Source organism: Nymphalis io, chromosome 25 (genome assembly GCF_905147045.1).
Source record: "Nymphalis io chromosome 25, ilAglIoxx1.1, whole genome shotgun sequence".
Classification (NCBI taxonomy): Eukaryota; Metazoa; Arthropoda; class Insecta; order Lepidoptera; family Nymphalidae; genus Nymphalis; species Nymphalis io.
The window spans coordinates 5,211,990-5,235,601 of NC_065912.1; the positions used below are offsets into that span (position 1 = coordinate 5,211,990).

At 32.6% G+C, this 23,612-nt stretch overlaps 1 protein-coding gene across 1 annotated transcript in view; it reads left to right on the plus strand.

Annotated features, from left to right (window-relative positions):
- The window catches only part of LOC126778223 (T-cell leukemia homeobox protein 2-like), a 52,270-nt gene extending 29,264 nt beyond the window's left edge, over nucleotides 1-23,006 (plus strand). Inside the window, exon 3 of the mRNA XM_050501701.1 lies at nucleotides 22,600-23,006. Coding sequence (XP_050357658.1) covers nucleotides 22,600-22,897 — 298 coding nt within the window. The 3' untranslated portion in view covers nucleotides 22,898-23,006. The remainder of the gene's footprint in view (nucleotides 1-22,599) is intronic.
- Nucleotides 23,007-23,612: the final 606 nt, after the last annotated feature.

Consider the following 23,612-nt stretch of genomic DNA (forward strand, 5'->3'; position numbering starts at 1 on the left):
GGTATAAAAGTTTTAAATTTAGAAACGCTTCTATCATCCTTCGAAATTCAAAATGGAATAAAATTTAATATTTATTTTTAAATGAAGTATTTGAAGTCTTTGCACAAGTTATATTTACCGCAATATAAGACTTACCTAAATAATTACTTAAATATCCTCAGAAATTAAATCAGTTGTTTTTTAACTCGTTTCAACGTCCAACGAAAAGGGAAGCTGAAATCGATTGATCAATATCAATATGACAGCTACCTGTTTTAGAGTGAAGTGTTTTATAACTCGAGATAATATTCGATCATTGTCTCATTTAGACGTTATTTATTCGAAACGTCATCGTATATAGATTAGCAGAACGCAAATGAAATGATATTTAATCTATGACAAACGAGCTTATACAATCGTGTTTTAATGATTGAAGTTTGGAATTTGTTTTTGTAATGTTTGAGGCAAGACCTAATTCATTATTTGGTAAGTCATGAAGAAATATGTTAAAATATTTTTTTTGGGTAGTTATTTTTTTTGGTGGAAAATATTGGCAATTTTTTTCGGTCTTCGTGTTGAATTTCATCAAAAATATATATATGCAGATAAATATGCATTTACGAAATTAGAAGTTAAAAAAACTGAAAAATTATAATTATTTAAATGTATAAAAAAATGCAGATAGTTATATATATGTATGAATTTAGAAAAAAAAACTGAGAAAGGTTTTGACGGTTTTTAAACCGTCATCAACTTTTTGTAAACATAAGAAGTTAACGTAAGTAGTTTTTCAAGTTAAATTTTTGATTATTTATTAACATATGATTAAATATAAACGTCCACGTTAAGTTTATTGACATACTTAGGTTATACTTATATATTTTTAATATTATTGCCTATGTATACAGACATTTTTATAAAATACAAAATTAAAATAAAAAGAACAAAATACACATTACAAATTTAAAGCAGAAACACGCCGTCTAAAAGGTTGTCCTGTGGCATTGTACCCAAGACGCTGGCACTATTGCTTCTCTGCACCGCTAGACTCAGCCTTTGGGCTAAATAAGCGCCAGCTCTTGGATCACCAGAAGTGTGGACCAGTTTCTTAGAAATATCTTTTATGATTTTTTTTTGTATCGGATGACCATGGACCCAATGTTACAAAACCCAGCCCCGCAAATTCATATTTATTTGATAAAAGCAAATATTTGCGGCACTTGAGTATTTGAGCAGCTTAAGCGGCTGCACTGGCCTTACGAGACATATTCTTGATATGAGATACTGCCAGCGTATCTACGCAAGTTGCATCCCACACAAGAACACGTCCCATCGACCATGGCACTAATGTAAACTTATAAACTTATATATTTAAAAATAAATAACTTATTTATGGTGGCTATACTATATTATATTATGTATACGAATAACTAAAGAAAGTTCTATTTAGTAGAAAAACATTTCGAACCACCATGTATAATACCCATTCAAAGATCACTTGTAAGAGACTACAATATATGTTTTTTACCTCATAAAACTCATTGTTCATGCGCTGTTATTAATGTGATATCAATGACGATACGTAAAGATTTACATGATTTTCATCTCAGAAGTAAGGAAGATTTATTACTTCTCTAATATACAGATAAGAAACCGGCTTAGAAGTATTACTTGAATCCATAATAATTTTGTTATGCGAGTACTGTTGGCTACAATGTCTTTAGTTTTTTAAGATGAGGATTAAAAAAATTCACTGGCCATAAATCGATTTTGTTTAATTATTATGACTCTGTTTCATGTAAGATATTAATTATCTGTGGTGAATGTTTTTTCGGAAATTTTAAAATGAATTTAAAATAAGAACCACAGATAAACTTTTTAATACCAATACCAATATCAAAGAGGTACTACTTTTTCCTTTAAAACTTGCTATGTAGTAAAAGATGACATAAAAATGTTGTCATTTTTAAGTATAAGATAAATGTATTATTATATTTTAATAAAATTTCATGAAATGTTTATGAAAGAAAAGCGCAAAGATCTAATGCAGCAATTCAATAGCATTTCCTATTTGCGGAATAATATTATAGTTAAAGTTTCTCACAAGATAATGTAGAACAAGAACTATACAGTTTTCATTTGATTTTTTTCTGTTTATAATTCGTCTCGTGCTCAGTGAAGGAAAACATCTTAAGGAATTTTGCATTTTGTCGGATTATATTCTACCTCACTTTTAACCAATCCATAATCGAGCGGCGTTATGTATTAAGCTATTAACCTCCCATGAGCAGAGGTCCTTGTCCAGTTGTAGGATATACGATATGTTACATACATATTAATCTAGTGAAAACAATTGATGTTAGTATTCGGTTTTCGACATTACGTATTTAGTAGTCAGCCATTTTAAAAGGGTCGCCGCTACTATATAGCAAGCAAAAAGTAAAATCCTTGTATCGCAAACGTTTGCCCATATTTATACCTATCGCATCGAGCCGGCGGCAACACGACGATGTTGGGGCTTTAATATTTCATGAGGTACACAACTCGGCAGTTTGGATAATCAATTATTTAACAGCGGAAAAGAATGTACGTTTTTACATTGTACCCATTTTTATTGTAGACACTTGAGGTTATTTTATGTGTCTACGTGATGCTTGGGTTAGTTATTTGTATGAGTTTTAATACAATACTCAGTTAGTATCATGTTTTTAATGTTGTATATACGAACAAAATCTTTTTTCAAATATACTTATAACACGCACATTGTAATCTATTAAAATAATTAAAAGATTAATTAAAATTTTAATCTACCACCGGCTCGGAATGCAGATTCTACCAAGAACAACTTTGCTGATGGTAGGACTTTGTGCAAGCTCATCTGAGTAGGTACCAACCACTCATCAGATATTCTACCGCAAAACAGCAGTACTTGGTATTGTTGTGTTTCGGTTTGAAGGATGAGTGAGCCAGTGTAATTACAGGCACAAGGGACATAACATCTTAGTTCCCAAGGTTGGTGGCACATTGGCGATGTAAGTGATGGGTAACATTTCTTACAATGCCAATCTATGGGCGTTGGTGACCACTTAACATCAAGTGGCCCATTCGCCCGTCCGCCAACCTATTATATAAAAAAAACACGCAAGAAGTTCAGTTTCTTGTCTAATCATATGCATGTAATTATTATGTACTATTAAATCATACATTTAACTCAAATAAAGTCAACTTGTCAAGCAATAATAAACGAATACCTCGAAGCCTTTTCATTATTTATATAATATATCATCATTTTTGACATTTCAAGACCGATTTCTGCGGTGAGTTTCGAGTTTTTTTTTACGGAATAGCCATACCGTATATTATGTCATAAATTATGTAAAAAATGATTTGAGGGATGATAAGTGCGTGTAAAACTCCCGACCCCAAACGGCGCACGTATATAGATACTTACACAACTCAAGTAATGACAGCCTCACTTCTACCCAAATACCAATCATAATTAAACATGTCGTTCCTGTATTGTGTCCAGGACTAACTAAGGGTGCTTGTGAGTTGCATATTTTAAAGTAAAAGTAATTACGTAATGTCGATTTGTGCAAAATTTGGTTTCGATTGGATTGGAGGCTTCCTAGATCTAGGTGATCAAGTTGAGTGATTTTTAAATTGTATTAAAAAAAAAGTTACTTTGATTTGCAATTTTTATGATACTAACTTCGCTTTCACGTCTTAACTATTCAATCGATCATTTACACAATTTTTTAAATTAGAAAGGAACAATTCAAATGAAGGGAACATTACGTTTAGTAGTTACTGTATAGTAAAAGTCAAATATTTATACAACGCAGAAGCGTTGCACTTACTTCTTAATTACATGAATTCCACCACTGAATCGAATATTAATACCTTAAAAACGGCGAAATATAACACTATAGCAAAGCATATTTATATATATATATATTAATAACTACAAATATTATATATATTTTTTAAAATGTTATCATAATAAATATATTTATTATCAAAATTTTTAAAATAAAACGAGATAGAACTACACACTCTTGAATTTCCAAATTCTTATTACAATTTCACGGTTAATTTTTTATATTAGAGCCCACACGATCAATTTTCACTTTCTTAAAGGCAATCCGTATTACAAGGAAACACTAACAAATCGAATTGCCAGGAACCACCATCTAACACGTAATGTAAGGAGGGTCTTTATTTATTTACTTACTATCCCTGCTTCATTTCTTCTTGTAATTCTTTGCCTCTGTAAGTGAATATTAAACTCGAATTAGGGGGGCCTCCGTTTATACCAAAATAGCCTCTATTAATAACAAAACAGAGCCCAATTTCCTATACACAATATATTGTAACTTATTTCGGCAAAACTGTTTATGTATTCGGGTAAACATACGTCGTATTTCGTTTAAAATAAGATGGAATATTGTGTGTAGTTAAATGTGAGTTGAGACGTTTTGTTAGCCTGTTCATTCAGATGTCTTTTGGATAATTGTTACTTGTAGGCTGTCTCCTTCTGAATTACGAAACAAATCCTTTTAGTGATTGACGTTGAAGCTGGGAGGGATGTAAGTTGCGTTCACGTTAATTTTTATTGCACGTCGTTTGTATCGTTCGTGTGAAGGTAACACATAGGGGTCGTAATTGTTGTATATTATCGACTTATATGTACAAACTATAACAAAAGCAATCAAATATAATTGTTAAGGTTAAAAAAAAACTTAATATAAACACTATTTTGTAAGTCCTATACTTACATACCTACCTTTATATTTTATACTCATACTATCGCAATTAAAAAAATGTTACACGTTCAAAAATAACGTATCATCATCATCATATCAGCCGAAAGACGTCCACTGCTGGACAAAGGCCTCCCCCAAGGATTTCCACGTTGGCCGATCTTGCGCTGCCCGCATCCAACGGCTTCCCGCGACTCGTTCTAAGTCGTCGGTCCACCTTGTAGGGGGCCTGCCCACGCTGCGTCTTCCGGTTCGTGGTCGCCACTCGAGAACCTTTCTGCCCCAGCAGACGTCTGTTCTGCGAGCAATGTGCCCCGCCCACTGCCACTTCAATTTAGCAATTCTTCGGGCTATGTTACTTTGATTCGCCTGCGGATTTCATCATTTCTGCATAGCCCTCTCCATTGCCCTTTGAGTGACCTTGAGCCTTCTTATGAGGCCCATTGTGAGCGACCACGTCTCTGATTCATAAGTCATCACTGGCAACACACACTGTTCGAAGACTTTCGACTTGAGACTTGAGACGAAATTATTTCTCAAGTCGAAATAACGTATATTTATATTATATATTTCGTCCGTGGCTTCGCCCACGAGTTACGTCGGGAAAAGAGCTATATCTAAACCAAATTTCATCCCAATCCGTCCAGCCGTTTTTGGGTAATTGAGTAACAAACATCTAAACTTTACTGGTGGTAGGGTTTTGTGCAAGCTCGTCTGGGTAGGTACCACCCACTCAATACTGACAAAACAGCAATATGTATCGTTGGGTACTGGTTTCAACGGTGAGTGAGGCAGTGTTATTACAGGCACAAAGGACATAACATCTTAGTTCCCAAGGTTGGTGACAAATTGTCCATGTAAGCGATGTTTAACATTTCTTACTATGCCAATGTCTATGGGCGTTGGTGACCACTTACCATCAGGTGGTCGTCCACCTACCTATACTATAAAAAATAAACACACAAACTTTCACATTTATAATATTAGTATGCATATGATTATATATACATATATTATAAAAAGAATCGTTGAATGTATAAGGGTAATTTTCACCGTGAATTTTAGAGACCAATAGAAGAACGTCCAAGTTCGGCCGTAATAATAAATTCATGTTCATGATCCATCTAATATGTATGAGCTTTTTACGATAGCAGTCAGTTTTAAAACGTTTCTCTGATTCATTTTTACTGTTTATTAGATTTTACATTAAAAAATATATCCACCAATTCGTCCGAAATTTATTTTAGTAATAATAATTAACTTTTTTATTTTATTGATACAAGCAGTTGGGGATTAACAAAAATATAATACGTGAAGAGATCTAAATTGCTTTATATTCAGTCAACACGTAGGTTTTATAATAACAATTCAGTTTGCGCGATTAAATTCCTGCAAAACCGTTCGTGGTGTTAGCAAAGTTTGTTGCTTCTTGCTGTGTTAAAACAATGTAATTGAAATCTGCATGAAACTTACTCTAAAAATAATGCTTTTTTGCTCATGCTTCTAACCATATAACCATAACATATTTATTTGTACAATCGCGTTAAGTTGAACGCTTAAAACTTTCCAAACTTATCAGTTTGCACAAGTAAGCGCGAAGTCGCTCTTTTAATCTTAAAAATAATATTTATCTTTTCTTAAATGATTATGAAAAATACCAGGAAAATCAGTCGGATCTAATAAAATTAAAAAAAAAAACAATTAGATTATATCGTCGAGAAGAGCGAACTAATTAATAAAGCAGTTCTTAATTAGCTAACATAATTTTGTTTGAATTAACTGTACCGCACCAACCGTCGAAATAAAACGATCCTTGTTATAGCTTAACTAGAAATGGCATTTAGAGAACATATACTTATGCTGTTATGTATTTTAGCCAACAAATAATAGTGAATATAGTGCAACCTTAATATAACGTACCTCAATATAACGACTTCCTCGATTAAACAAATTCTTCGTAATCCCCTTGTATTGTCCATAAGAGTCAATGTAAAATATCCCTTTACATTATGGTCATTTTTTGCGAACAACCTCTTTATAACGAATTTTCAATAATCAAGAAAAAGTATATATACCTCTAATTAACGGATTTTGTCAACCCAAAACCTTTATATAAATTTCCCACCAATGTATGACTCTTAATCTAATAATTAAGTAATGTTGAGGTGAATGAAACTATTTTTTTTATCTCTTGATATAACGAATATTTAATTGTTCCCTTCCGATTTGTTATATCGAGGTCGCACTGTATATCTCACTATATATTTATACTTCATAGATAAGAAACATACTTTTAATAGTAATAATAAAGCGGATATATAATTATATTACTCCTAATACATCACGTACATTCCATGTCGATTAATTATATTCATTTGTACAATAACAATACATAGATATCATTAATTTATGTAAAAACTTGATTGTTAATTAAATTATTGTCTATTTGTTAACCGTTCTAGAAACCTCGAAAAATCCTTGAACAAGTAATAAAATAATCAGACAGAAATTACTAATTGCCAGCCGGCTCGGGGCGCGTTTGGCTTATTTAAACGAAGTTTCATTCTGCCTCTTATCTAATTACAGGGATGCGGAAACTCAGAATGGAAATGAAATATCGATAAAGTTTACGTTTCTGGTTATAATTAATATTTTGGGAACCATAAAATTTTGTAACATTAACCAATTTTGTTTATATTTTCTATTGATGTATAGTATGTAGATTTGCACGAGTAAACTCAAGCAAAACATATTTTAATGTGCAGACTTCTCAATTATTTATAATAAAAATATTCTCAATTAGTCAGGCACATAAAAAGTAAGACCTTATTTAAATATAAAAAATAAATAGTAAGTACCTTTTTTCATAAAAAAAAATCAGTATTTAAAATAATAGGAATGAACAATAACTAAAAACAGATAAAAGATTTAGCTATACAAAAAAATAAGCAAATAAAATATTCAATAATAATAATAATATTTAAAAATAAATAATTCATGCAACTTTTAGTACAAAAAAATATATTTTAAAAAGAACTTCGTACAACACTTTTAAATGACTAATTTAAAAATGGCAACATTACAATATACATATTTTTCTCGTCCATAGAATTAAACGTTAAAATTGTAATTTTCTAAATTTAACAAAGCCAGCCCTACGCCTCCATTAACCACCGTAATAAAGTTCCTTCGATAATAGGCTTAGCTCAATAATTCATTACACCAACGCCGCCCATTTTAATTAACCACGTCTCAACTTGTTATAGCAACTCCCCCATCCGACGCCTGAAAATATATACTATCTACTACTTTGAAATTGTCTAGGTTAGTAATTTATAGATATCTATGCAGTTAGAATTAGAAATTTGATTTATATATTATTCTTAAGTTTAACAAAATTTATTCTAAGCGTTAAATATAAATAAAAATAAATCTAAGCGATAGAGTAGCGTGATGGAATAAGCTCCAAGCCTTTTTTGTAAAATATACATGTCAACCTGATGGTAAATGGTCACCACCGCCCACAGATATTGTAAGAAAAACACTTACCACCCTCATCGCCAATTCGCCACCAACTTTGGGAACTAAGATGTTATGTCCCTTGTGCCTGTAGTTACTTTTCAACTGATCTCAACTCAGTTTATACAATACAAGTTAAAAGCTTTTTTATAGACTAGATGTTGGTAGACTTTTGTCACGATTTTGACTAGCCTAGGTCACTAACTCATAAATTCTTCTACCAAACATGAATAGGTTCATAAACGTGAAGTTCGGCTCACAGAAGGCGCGTATTCTGAGCACTCAGCTGGTGACGCTTTTGAGGCCATTTGGGCCAATAGCTACTATCAATTCGAAAAAATATATACAAGAGGGTTGAAAAAAGCGGGGAAGAAGGGGTATGACAGTATAAAAGTGAGTCACTGCTAGTCGTCACTATTTACGAGTTGCCTTACCCCAGGGCGCGTCAATAGATGTTCACAGCATCCGCATCAATAAGTGTCAATGTTTGCGTAAACAAGCGAAGATTGTCACTTACCATCAGAAAGAACGTTATCCCTCCTGTATCCGTGCTATAAGAAGAAGACATTTGAATTCTTGCAGAGTAACAATATAAAAATTATACATCTATAAATAATGTAATCATTATATAGGATATAGGATAGCCATTGGCTCATAAATTACAGAAAAAACTTAAATAAATATTTTATATTGTTAATATTAAAGAATATATAATTTACTGATATGATTCTTCTCTATAAAAATCACACGAAATACTACTTAAAATTTTATCTATATATTCAATAGAGGAGAAGGTCTTCTCCTCAAAAAGAGGAGAGGAGACCTTTAGCCCAGCAGTGGGACATTCACAGGCTGTTACGGTTTACGGTTTACGGTTATTCAATAGATATGAAAGATGCAATATCATGTTAATTAAATTATAAAAATAGAATCACAACCAATTTTTTACTAAACTTTTTTATCATCTAATTAAAACATTTCGGATATTTAAAAATAAAATTTAATAAATTGCCATTATTATCGCGACCCGTTTTTTGCATTTAATTGAATATTTAAAATTTAATTACGTAAATCGCGAATAATTTTCGATATTTCGTTAAGATACATTTTAAAATGCTTTAAATATACGTTTAATGATCATTAAAATTGAACACCTTAATCTGACTCCAAGAAGTTAACCGACAGAGGCCTTATAACTCCGATTACGATAAAAGGGTTCCGATTTAATTGAGTCTCTTTAGGTCAAAACGTGCGATATCTTTGCAAGCCTAAAAGCTTTATTTATAATACATACGTCAGCAACCAAGCAATTATCAACCTTAAAACGTTTCCATAAAATACCTTTTACTTTGTATCATACTATGAATACCAAATTAGAAATAAAATTTAATTTAATTTTAAACTCTATGTCCTTATATATAAGGTCGTGAAATAAGTGTAAGTAATCATGCAAATGAATTGCAGGGACCACTCAGTAAGACGTACTATCTTAATTAGTAAGATACAAGATATTATATGTATGGACCTTTTCAAATTACTAATGTAGGCGCTTAACAACGATAAGGATATCTCTCGATATGACTTAGAACTTATTACTAGTACGCTAGTGTAATAATTAAACAATGACAAATTCAATTCAATTATTATTACAATCAAAATGAAAATTAACTTTATTCAATTAGGTGCTATTTTGCAAGAACGAATTCGACGCTCACCGCAGAACACGTTCGTGAAATGTCAGAAAGTGATATGCGACATTGACCATAATAATTATAACATTTCAAGAATACACGCAATAAAATAGTATACCACCATAAGTCGATTGTAAACATTTCCAATGTGAGAAATGAAGTGAGTTCTTACCTAGATTACAAGATTACATTTTTAAAGCTTCGAATCCATCGTTTCGAAATGTTCGTTCTATCGAGAAGAATTTCTAAGATACTTATTAATTACTGTTTTACACTAATTAAATTACGGAGATACTTAAATAATTATTTATTCTGCATGGAAATCAACGAAACTTAACTCCACGCTTTTTTATCATATATATAACCTCTTATTGAGTAACACTCAATGTTTTTGTTTAATGATATTTAAATTTATTAATTAGAAGTGCACACTTCGCCCACGAGAAGATGATGTGACTGCAGAGATGGAAACTTGGTGTTAAATTTTTTCTTTATTTCTGGTGTTTGTACCATATTTATAATACATGCATTACATTTTACTGGTGGTAGAGCTTTGTGCAAGCTCGTCTGGGTAGGTACCACTCACTCATCAGATATTCTACCGCAAAACAGCAATACTTTGTATTGTTGTGTTCCGGTTTGAAGGGTGATCGAGCCAGTGTAATTACGGGCACAAGGGACATAATATAATCCTTAGTTTCGAAGATTGGTGGCGCATTTGATTTCTTACAATACCAATGTCTATGGGCGTTCATGACCACTTATCATCAGGTGACCCATATGCTATGAAGTTTCTAAGATCGTTATTTCACTACTGATCTTGCATATCGAATCACAAATAAAGCTTAAATCGACAATAACAACAATATTATACTCTGTTGCGTTTAAAAAAAAGTTGAGCTATTTATATATATATCAAATATCAAATAGTTTTCAAGTTTCACGTTAAGTATTTTACTAATATATTATTAATATTCATATAACAGTAGGTTGAGATCAAACTGCAATTTGCGCTTTAATATTTTAAGCAAGGAGTCGCTTAGACTAAAGTGTATTCACCCCTTTTAAGAAAAGGCCACAAGATAAGTCACTCTAAATATCAAAGATAATAAGTTTGAGAGAAGCGACAAGAAAAGGACACGATCGATTATTTTTTCGTGATTATTAACGGTTTCATATTTTGACAAAAAAAATTATTTTCGTTTATAAAAATCTATTTTGGTTTGTAAAAAAGAAGTAAAATAATAATAATAATAATACGTCTGTTGAGTGTTGTATTTATTATTCATCATCAGCCGAAAGACGTCCACTGCTGGACAAAGGCCTCCCCCAAGGATTTCCACGTTGGCCGATCTTGCGCTGCCCGCATCCAACGGCTTCCCGCGACTCGTTCTAAGTCGTCGGTCCACCTTGTAGGGGGCCTGCCCACGCTGCGTCTTCCGGTTCGTGGTCGCCACTCGAGAACCTTTCTGCCCCAGCGGCCGTCGGTTCTGCGAGCAATGTGCCCCGCCCACTGCCACTTCAATTTAGCAATTCTTCGGGCTATGTCGGTTACTTTGGTTCGCCTGCGGATTTCATCATTTCTGATTCGATCTCGCAGAGAAACTCCGAGCATAGCCCTCTCCATTGCCCTTTGAGTGACCTTGAGCCTTCTTATGAGGCCCATTGTGAGCGACCACGTCTCTGATCCATAAGTCATCACTGGCAACACACACTGGTCGAAGACTTTCGACTTGAGACACTGCGGTATTTGGGATGAGAAGATATCGTGTAGCTTCCCGAACGCTGCCCAGCCGAGTTGAATTCGACGATTGACCTCTTTCTCGAAGTTGGACCTACCTAGTTGGATGGTCTGACCTAGGTAGACATAGTTGTCTACAACTTCGAGTGCAGAATTTCCAACCTTGACTTGAGTGGGTGCAACATGGATGTTCGACATGATTTTCGTCTTGTCCATGTTCATTTTTAGACCCACTAGTTGGGAAACCCTGCTGAGGTCATCGAGCATAGTGCCGAGGTCTTCCAAGGTCTCAGCCATAATTACAATGTCATCGGCAAATCGAAGATGAGTGATGTACTCGCCGTTAATATTGATGCCAAGTCCGTTCCAGTCCAGAAGCTTGAAAACATCTTCCAATGCAGCGGTAAACAGTTTCGGAGATATCACGTCTCCCTGTCTTACACCTCTCTGCAGTTGGATAGGTTTTGAGTTCTGATCCTGGAGTCGGATCGACATGGTGGCGTTCTCGTACAAGCACTTTAACACCCTGATATACCGATAATCAATTTGGCACCTTTGAAGAGAATTCAGCACGGCCCAGGTTTCGATCGAATCAAAGGCTTTCTCATAGTCCACAAACGCTAAGCAAAGTGGCTGGTTATACTCCTCAGTCTTCTGTATAACTTGCCGCAGCGTATGTATGTGGTCTATGGTGCTAAAGCCTTTCCGGAATCCGGCTTGTTCGGGTGGCTGGAAGTCGTCAAGCCTTTGCTCGAGACGATTCGTAATGACTCTCGAAAACAACTTGTAAACATGACTCAGCAGTGAGATGGGCCTGTAATTCTTCAGAAGGGTTTTATCACCCTTCTTAAAGAAAAGTACCACCACACTTCTGTGCCATGCTTTTGGCGTTTGACCTTTGGCAATGACGGAGTTAAAAAGCCTCTGAAGAGCCCTGAGGATCGGTGTACCACCCGCCTTCAGAAGCTCGGCTGTAATACCATCATCACCAGGTGCCTTGTTGTTTTTGAGTTGTCCGAGAGCCATTCTAATCTCGAAAAGACTGACGTCCTGAAAATCTTCAGTGTAGTGTCGGGTTAGTCTTGCTCTGGGATCTGCAGCAGTAGTATTTATTATATTTACATTATATATTTATTTTATTTACGTATATGTACTAATATTATTAAGCTGAAGAGTTGTTTGTTTGAACACGCTAATCGCAAGAGCTACTAATCCGATTTGAAAACTATTTTTTCCTTAGATAGATATTGTATTAAGGAATGTTATTCTACCATAAATAATATTGTCAATGCGAAAGTGATTTTGTTTGTATGTCATGTATTCACGTCTGAACCATTAGACCGATCATTATGTTTTTTTTTTGCATACACGTTGTTAGGGGTATTGAAAAGGATATAGAGTAGCTAATACCTTACACCCAACACACACGGGTAATAACTGGTAGACTATATTTATATCAAGCTCCGACCCACGGCGACCAAGCAGTAGCGTTTAACGCGGATGAAACCGAAACAAGTTACTTGAGATTCAAACTTCTAAGCAAAGTCTCTTCCAGCTGAAATAATTTATATTAAGGACGATAGTCAATTTACTGTTGAGCGATTAGTTGCTCAACCGATCCATGTTTGGGTTGCAATTTAGGTTTTGCGGTGTCGACTATTACGGCTATTCAAGGCTGTGTGAATATTACTTCATTAAAAGTCATTAAAATGAGATCTTTATTTGGAGGAATGTTAAATTATACAGTAGGCGAAATTATTATTTGATTATATTTAGCCATTATGTCATTACTTTTATAGTACGCCCTATTTATAGCAGCTTTGTATGAATAATAAATAAAATTTCAGTTATTTTTTTATTGTCTAGTAAGACACAAATTTGTTGAGATTGTACAGTGGTTAGAATATTTGAAATTTAACCGAAGGTTGCGGGTTCAAGCTCTGGCCAATTATCATGTGTCTAATTTGTTCATAATACAATTCGTGCTCGGCTGTGAAGGAAAAAATCGTAAGGAAACTTGCATGTTTCTGGTGAAAATATGCCACATGTATAACCACCAACCCCCATTGGAATAGGGTTATGGAATAAGCTCTAAAGCTGCCTCTCAAAAGGAGAGAAGACCTTTGCCCAGAAGTTTACAGGCTGTTACAAGTTACAAATAGTTCTGATTGATTGATGGTGAATGGTACCTTCACTTCTAGAGACTAGCACTGAAAAATGTATTAATACGACTTCAGACATGAGAACTAAGATAATTTATATACGTTAAATTTTTATCCGTACCTTAAATACGTATATTTATTATGTATGCCATGGAAAATATTTGCGACTTATGTAAAAATAATTAACGCGACACAAAAAATAGGAACACGAAAAATGTGTTTTTTTTTTACAAAGTAATATTTATTTATTATACAATTATAAACAAAGAGATATATATTTTGAATAAATATAATACTTTAAAATTTATTTATAATACAATACCCTTCGCATTTATAATCTATGCAATATAGATCCCGTCTCGACCAATAAAAACTCCTTCGAGTCATAATTAATAATTCAGACAATGCCTTTGTTGAAAACAACCACAAGCTTACAGTTTAGAGACCAGAGGTCTTTGTCTTGGGAACGAAATGCTATATAAATATATTACGTAATACCGTTTGAAATTTGTTATACCATTGACAATGTAATTTATTTATTGCTGATTAAAGCTTAAAATATTGAACAGTACGTCATAGAATGACATGCTTTAATGTCTACGGCTCAATAATAATAATAAAAAATTATATATAAACATAAGGTACTTATTCATCAGGTAAGTTCCTATAGTTTCTTTGGTAAAATACTGTACTCCTCGCTATGTGTAAAATATTCTGTATTAATGAGTAGCAGTCCCCTTTTTGTATATAACAAATGATTGTGTAGAAAATAATGTAAATTGATGTAAGAAACTATTGAGTTTCCTGTTCTTCTTTATAGAGTCTACATTCTGAACCGAGGGTACATTTAATGTTTTTTAATTGACGTGTTATTTCAATTTTGATTTTGGAACATCATCTAAAATAAATCTTTTAGTGAGTAAAAATATTTTTATAGGGTTTAATTGTATACAACAACAACAAACAAGAACAAATTAGACAACGATCGTTAACGGTGCGTAAACGGTGTAGGTACATATGAAAGTGGCCTGCCGTTTAGAATGCAGCCCACAGATCAACCCCAATCTTATTAAAATCAAAGTGTAGCTTAAAAGTTAACGGATACAATTACAATATACGTCAAGTATCAACGTTCTTTAGAAAATGATTATGACGCTGAGTTATAAAACCTGCTTCCATACAAACTCACACACAAATTAATATATACACATCCGAAACCGACCGAAACAGCCTGTGAATGTCCCACTGCTGGGCTAAAGGCCTCCTCTCCTCATTTTGAGTAGAAGGTTTGGAGCTTATTCCACCACGCTGCTCCAATGCGGGTTGGTGGAATACACATGTGGCAGAATTTCAGTGAAATTAGACACATGCAGGTTTCCTCACGATGTTTTCCTTCACCGTAAAGCACGAAATGAATTATAATCACAAATTAAGCACATGAAAATTCAGTGGTGCTTGCCCAGGTTTGAACCCACGATCATCGGTTAAGATTCACGCGTTCTTACCGCTGGGCCATCTCGACTTTTTTTATTTTAATATATACACATCAATCAAACAATATAGTACGAATTTTATTAAATGACAACAAAATTTTACTAAACATTTCGCATATTAAATTTAGTTCGCGTTCGCATTAGCTTATAAATTATCTCACAGTGTTTAGTAATAACGTATTTAAAGTACAAATTTTCAGACATGTTTAAATGAACTACGTCAGCTATCACTAGCCTGTCTTTGGTCGACTAATTGACGGTAATCGGATTGAGTAGCTCCGCTTCTAAAACTCATGTATTATGTATTACTGAATAGACCTTTAAAGGCTCTCAAAGTTTAATCGTTTTAGTCTACTAAATTAATTTAGTTAAGTGTACACCTAATATTTATAATATTATTCTATGTGTTAGACACATTTAGACATTAGTTTAGATAGATAGTAACGTTATCAGCCTAATTGATACATTAGATTTCAATAATTACTCTCTCAGAACTTAAGAACTGTTATCATGTGTTAAATGATAGCAAGTTCAACTTAAGGCTTTATTCCCTAACAAAATTTCTTTAATTACTTATAAATACTAATAATAATATAAATTCAACAGATTGATTTTAATAGTTTTAAACAATATTATATGTGTCTTATTATTTTTTATGAATCAAAACACTTACTTAGGAAGGAATTTTTATACTCGTATAAAATTCAAACAATCCTTAATTCTTAGTTACTAATACTTTTTAGGTTAGTTTTTAGAAATTGATTAATTGATAAATATTTATTTATTTTAATGTAAAAATAAAATAGAAATTTCTTATAAGAGCACGTAAATATAACACGCGTGTGAAAACTAGTTCCGAATTAAACTTAAACATATACATAAAAGGCTTATATTTTGTGCCCCATTCTTATACTATTTGAGTATGAACAACGTTCAAAAATACATTTATTTTGATGTTAATTTAATTATGTCCAATTGCATACTCGTGTATATGTTTTCACAATGAGAAATCATTAGTCGCCATTGGTTTGTTCACTAATGGCCGATTCAATTATTCACGATGATTGGTCGAATAGATTATTCAACTAATTATATACGTTCTACAAATGTATGTCAATTTAATTCGTGTTTTTGATACGTTCGAATATGTATTATGTTGTTTTATTAATATATGTGTTGTTGATATTTGGTTATTTAAAATCTATACACAATATGTAAATGAATCTATATAGTTTGAACGCGCTGATCTCAGAAATTACATCTACGATTTCAAAAATGTGAAGTAAGTGAAACGACAATGTAAAAAATAAATTGAGGTATTTCATGATTTTTCACGTAATTTCTTAATCACACGTAATTTTCTATCAAAATAAAGTAAAACATTGATAAACCTCCATTTCCGCCATAATGACTACCAGCCTCGTAGCAGATGATCATATACAATAGGTACTGTTTTCTTCTTTCAAATTTCAAATCAATGAAACAGAAAGAGATAAATAAGCGTTTAACAAAACAGTCGCTAAGAACCGTTTATAAGTAACGCCGTTAACCAAAATCAATAACCACCAGTTAAAAAAATGTAAAATGTTATATTTTTGTACAAGGTGACAAATATTAGTCAATATTCATTATATAACTAGCTGACCCGACAAACGTTGTTCTGCCATATAAATTATATCTACTGTATATTTTGGTTTTTAAATAAAAAGTAACGAATTTATTGTAAGTGTGTGGGGATGGGATCTATGACAGAAAAAGGAAAGGAGCGCTGTAGACGATAGCCGCCGATAAAAACAAAAGAACACCAACCATTCATTTTCTCAATTCAATGTATTTCATAAATGTAATGGACATATTCATTGTTTGATTAAAAGTTAAATGTAAAGTGTAAAAAGTAATATATTTTATCCTAAAGCAGTTAATTAATTTCGAAGAGCAATTGAGTGTAAAATATTTTTTGTCAGTCCATCTTTAGCCAACACAAATAAGCTCGATGGTTTGCCCACCTACTTGTCCGTGTGATAAACATGGTGTGCCCAAATGTAAGCCACAAACGGACATCGTTTGGTCTTGCGACTTATTGATTGTCATTATACGTATTTGCATAAAGCATCACCCTGCGAATTTTTTCATGCGTTTATTTATTATTGTTGTCTTAGGTTATGTCTACGGATTTTGGTTGTGAGTGGTGGCTCATCATACATTCGTCCCACATTATGAAACAGAACTTTTGAAAAAAGTGTTCCGTTATTAAGAACCCTTTATAATATTGGTATATGATCACCCCCCACCCATATACATTGGCACTATAAAAATATTAAGCATTCCTTACATCGCGAAGGCGACACCAACCTTGGGAACTAAATTGTCCCTTGTGCCTGTAGTTACACTGGCTCCGTCGCCCTTTAAGCCGGAACACAGCAATACTAAATATTGATGTTTGGCGGTAGAATATGTGATAAATATAGTACATAATATTTACGCTGGCTATTTCGCTGTCGCATCGTTGGCCATCACCGTAATTTTTCTTCTTGCGAGAGAATTTTAATTTTGCCGTGACTAAGATATTCATTTAGTTAATTATTTTATAATTCCAGTGAGGCAACCGCGTCTTTTTATTGCCTTTGAATCGATTCAATTATTAGCAACTAACAGTTTCTTTTAAAAAAGACAAATTAAATAACTGCTAAATATTTTTTTAAATATAGTTTAATATTTTACACTACTCGAGATGATTTATTTCACACAAACTATATAAACAAACATAGTCTGTTCCAAGGTGGCGCTGCTAACAGAATTAAAATGGAATTAAGTTTTACTTATTGCGTTAAATAATTAAATTTGATTCAGAATAATGATATTGTTTCTAAAGGATTTTATTATGAATATTGTCAAAGTAATTTAAACACTTTAACAATAAATTAAACATCAAAAATGTCTTTAAAAGTTTCAAGCAATCAACACAGAGTCTACTATAAATTAAATATTGTTATAATTGTTTAATAAATAATGATGATTTTGTTTTTCTTTCGATAGTTTTTTTGACGCTGAGCATATACTATCATTTTTCTGATTATACCGTCAATAGTAAACACTCGAATCATGTGTATATTGAATATATGTATGTATGTATACTTGAATTAATTTACATGATTTATTAACTTATTTTTCAAGATTGCATTATTTACAGTTGCTACAATTTCGGTTTCTTGACTTTCCTCCATAAAATTGCGATGAAGACACGATATAAGTCCCGTGTAAATTAAAACGATAACAAAAAAACAATGTACGGTTGGGGAAGAAGATACCCGGGGAGGAACGAAGTCCTTTGCGATATTTTCTCGCGTGCAAATGGACTTCAGGAACATCCTTGTTACTGGATACGTGCCGATGAGCAAACCGTTCAATGATGACATGCTCACACGCACATTGACAAAACTAGATAAGGTCACCCTTATCAGCTAGCGGTATGAAATATACTTTACGACCTATTCTCATACCTCCCAAATATTTATTTATTTATTTATTTATTTATTAGGGAAACATACAGCATATCGTATATTACAACTTAATATAATAATCATATTTTAACACTTATGCCAGTTAAGTTTCCACTACTGTTTTAACAGGGAAGTGGACTAATTTTGATGTTACATAAAATATAACTATTTATGACAAAGTAAAATTTTAACGTAAATATGGTTATGGTTAATTACTAATAAGTATTTTTCACAAGATTATAAAATTTACTTAAACTATTTTTAAACAGATCAATGTGGTTGTATTTTCTATTATGACTATTACAAGATCTTAGAATAAAAGAATTTTTGAAATAATTAGTTTTATAAATGGGTATTGCAAAAGTATCCTGAGAGCGAGCGTTAAAACGAGGACACTTAAATAAAATCTCACTGAGCAGATATGGAGAATCAATTAAATTATTTAATATTTTGTAAAGAAACATTTGGTCTCTTTGTTCTCTACGTTCTTCAAGTGGCATAAAAACAGAGTCAGAAAAAGTAAATTTGTATCGCAACCTCCTGATAAATTTGTTTTGTATATTTTCAATTAAGTTGACATATTTTGCATATTGTGGATTCCAAACAGTTGACGCATACTCTAAATGTGATCTAACGAAAGCATTGTACAAAATTACAAAGGTATGAATATTTTTAAAATCTGCCCCTTGCCGAAAGATAAATCCAAGCATTTTATACGACTTCATCACTATTTCCTCAATATGCTTATCGAATATAAGTTTGTTGTCTAGTTGTACCCCAAGGTCTCTTACCTCGGTTACCCTTTTTAATTTAGTATTAAATATGGAATAGTCAAAAATTATTTGTTCTTTTTTTTTCGAAAATGTAATTACACAGCACTTGTCAACATTAAGCTGCAAATTATTAGCAATGCAATATTGTCCTAATTTATTTAAATCCTCTTGTAAATGAAAACAGTCTTGATTATTTTTTATTATCTTAAAAATTTTAGTGTCATCAGCGTATAATAAAACTTGAGAATTTTTGAAACAATTAGTTACGTCATTAATAAAAATGTTAAAAAGTAAAGGGCCAAGGTGAGAACCTTGTGGTACACCCGATGTTACAGGAATAAAACTAGACGTATATCCTTTAATAGCAACGGCTTGAGATCTTTCGCGGAAATAAAATGTAAGCCAACGTAGAAGGTCACCATGTATACCGATGTTGTTAAGTTTTTGTAATAACAAATTGTGCGATATCTTATCAAATGCTTTCGAGTAATCAGTGTATACGACATCTACCTGGAAACCAACTTCCATAGCACTCAATACTGTATGCAAGAACTCACACAGATTGAACTCAGTGGATCGCTTATTAATAAAACCATGTTGGTTACAGGTAAGTAGAGGCCTTAATAATGGAAATATCGTATCATAGACAATCTTTTCAAAAAGTTTTGGAATAACTGACAATTTAGAAATACCGCGATAGTTTTTTATATGGTTTTTATTTCCAGACTTATAAATCGGCGTAATTAAAGATTTTTTCCAAATAGTTGGTAATAATCCGTTGTCCAATGATTTTTTGAAAAGCATTGTTAAAGGCACACATAACACTTTACTGCAGTTTTTTAAGAAAATGGGATGTATTCCATCTGGACCATAACCCTTGGATGTATCTATGTTCGATAAATATCGTTCTACTTTTTTGTCAACAATCTCGATAGAGCTGATGATAGTCTGATTTGCGCTAGTAGAATAGTGATCCATTGTTTGATTTCCACTATTATCCTCAAAAACTGAATGAAAATAAGAATTAAACATATTTGCTATATCGTGTCCACTGTATCCAACTTGAGAGTTAAAATACATTACATTAGGTACAGATGTATGACCTTTTTTAGTCTTTATATAGGACCAAAACTGTTTTGAGCTAAAACGAATATTATTCTCTGCTCGTTCCAGAAACTCATTATAACACGTTCCTTCTAAGTTTTTTGATTGTAGACGTAATTCAGAGAACTTGTTATAATCGTTTTGTTGGCCATAAATTTTCCATTTTTTGTGGAATTTTAATTTTTTATTAATTAATTTTATCAAGGGTCGCGTAAACCAGCGTGGATATTTATTGATCTCATTTATACACTTAGACGGGACAAATGTCTCTATAATGTGATTTACGATAAGATAGAACGTATCAACTGCCTGACTAATATCTTTGTTTTTAAATTCGTGTTGCCAGTTAACTTTAGCTAATTCAAAATTAATTTTATCATAATCAGCGCTGTGAAAGCGACGTACAACACGAATAGCTGGATTTAAATTTCGCTCAATGGTATTCATATCAACTTTAATACAAAGGGAAGGATGATGTTCATCTTCAGGTTCTGATAAAGGGTCCACACGAGATATGTTACAATTCAGATTGGAAAGTACTAAGTCTAAGAGCCTGTTATTTAAGTTAAGAATATAATTTAATTGTTGTAATCCAGTAAAATTCATAAAAACAAATATTTGATGTACAAGGAGACATTCCGAGGGATTTAAAATATAAATTGAATTATTATTATTTAATGACCAAACAGCATCTCGTATATTAAAATCACCTGTAATAATTATATCATCTTGTGAATTTTCTATAATCAAATCAGATATAAATTCAAAAAAATTAAGCTGTGAATCCGTTTGAGAATTATTCTGTGGAAAGTAACAACAAAAAAGATGCAGAATTTTCCTAATAATACCGCGTTTAGTTATAATTTTTATATAAGTGACTTCAGCACTAGGAAAATTAGGCAACTGAACATTTCTCACATCAACATCAATTTCGCGACGGACCGCTATCAGAGTACCACCTCCCTTTGTCATTTCTAACTGCTCGTAATCACGGTCGTTACGATAAACATTATATCGAGCATCAAATAATTCACATATATACATAACAAATTTCATAAAAATTGGTCGAGCCGTTTCGGAGGAGTTCGACCACAAACACCGTGATTTTGATATATTTATAACATCTAATATTGAGTTTTATAGTCTTCCAATGATTCTTGATAAAGGCTTATCGGCTTTATAACTAAGTAGGTAAGGTAACCATTACCATATACTGAATTGTAAAGGTATTTTAGTAATAGGATGATTTCTGATATATGTACGTATTATGCGATTGCTTCGTTGGCCCTAATGACTAGCTGTAACCTACGACTTGCCAATAAAAGTAATTGCTTGGCCCCGAGCCTGGAAGTTGGCTTATGCCTCGAAAAACACGTAACGCCGTTAGTGCTGCGCCTGATTACTCTACGGTCGTATCGATTTACAGTCCCATCGGATTAAGAGTGAGGCAGTGAGGAAACAGTATATCCTATATATATAAAATACAATTTTGCCGATAGAATACAAACTTATAGCATTTATAATGATATAGTGTATCGTGGCTGTTAGCTTACAAATGTATTTTAAATTATTCGTCGATTTATTATTATATAATTCACTGCTGGGTTAAAAAGGAGCAAGCTCCTCTCTAGCAAATAAGAATCTAGCAGTGTAATTACAGGCAAAATGGACATATCATCTTAGTTCCCAAGGTTGGTGGCGCATTTGTGATGTAAGCGATGGTTAACATTTCTTACAATGCCAATGTCTATGGGCGTTCGTGACCACTTACCATCAGGTGGCCCATAAGCTCGTCCGCCTTCATATTCTATAAAAAAAGAATATTTGGATTTAATTATAAGATTAATTTCAACAATTATAATTCATTGTTTCAGACGACAAACAGCTGAAGAACGAGAGGCAGAACGTCAAGCAGCCAACCGATTAATGTTATCACTTCAAGCGGAAGCGCTGAGCAAAGGCTACATACCAGAACCACCTCCCGGAGCACCTCAGTTATCAGCGCTTCATTATCAGACATCCGCTAACGCCGCACAGCAGCAACAATCCAACACCGCTTTAAGCGCTTTACAAAATCTTCAACCATGGGCAGGGAATCAGGGATCGTTTATGAATGCACCGGGTTCCGCTCCACCTCCTCATCCTCCGCCTGTCGCGTCTCCTATTTGTTGAGTTTTTAATATAAATAATTAAGTACATTAAAATATTTCTTCAGCTCGCTAAGTAGGTACTTACTACACTAGTTAAGCATTTTCAGTGCTTATTTTTGTGACCGTTCAAGATTAAGCGCCTGTTTCGCTACCATTTACAAAAATGCACATAGTGTAGAATAATTGTAATCAACATTCAGGATTTTGATATTTTTTTAAAGCAAATAAAACGTTATTTCACGTGCATCTTAGATTTCAATAATTTTTAATCTGTGGCATTTAATGTATTTAAAATCTAAAGCTAATATTAAAAAATATATATTATAATATTGACACAAGACATTTTGACCTAACAATAAGAAAAAGATGCCGTAAACATTTTGTGAAGTCTGATATCGCGGCTATAAAAATGTTTATGTTAATTTTAAACATATAAAACGAAAACACTTATCAAACCAAGGCTTTTAAAACAAACATTAAACATTAAGATTTATTGCTTTACTTCAAAAAGTGTATAAAAATAATAAATTCAATGTATTTAATAACATTTGAAAATAATTATCTTGAAAAAGTTCATTCAAGATAATTATTTTCAAATGTTATTTCATACGAAATATGAGAAGATATCAATCTATGACATTGCTTTTCTATTTAAGATATGCCAATCAAATAAAAATTAAATAAAAACTGTATATTTATTGTAAAACCTAAGGCTACATTCATGTTTATAAGGACTA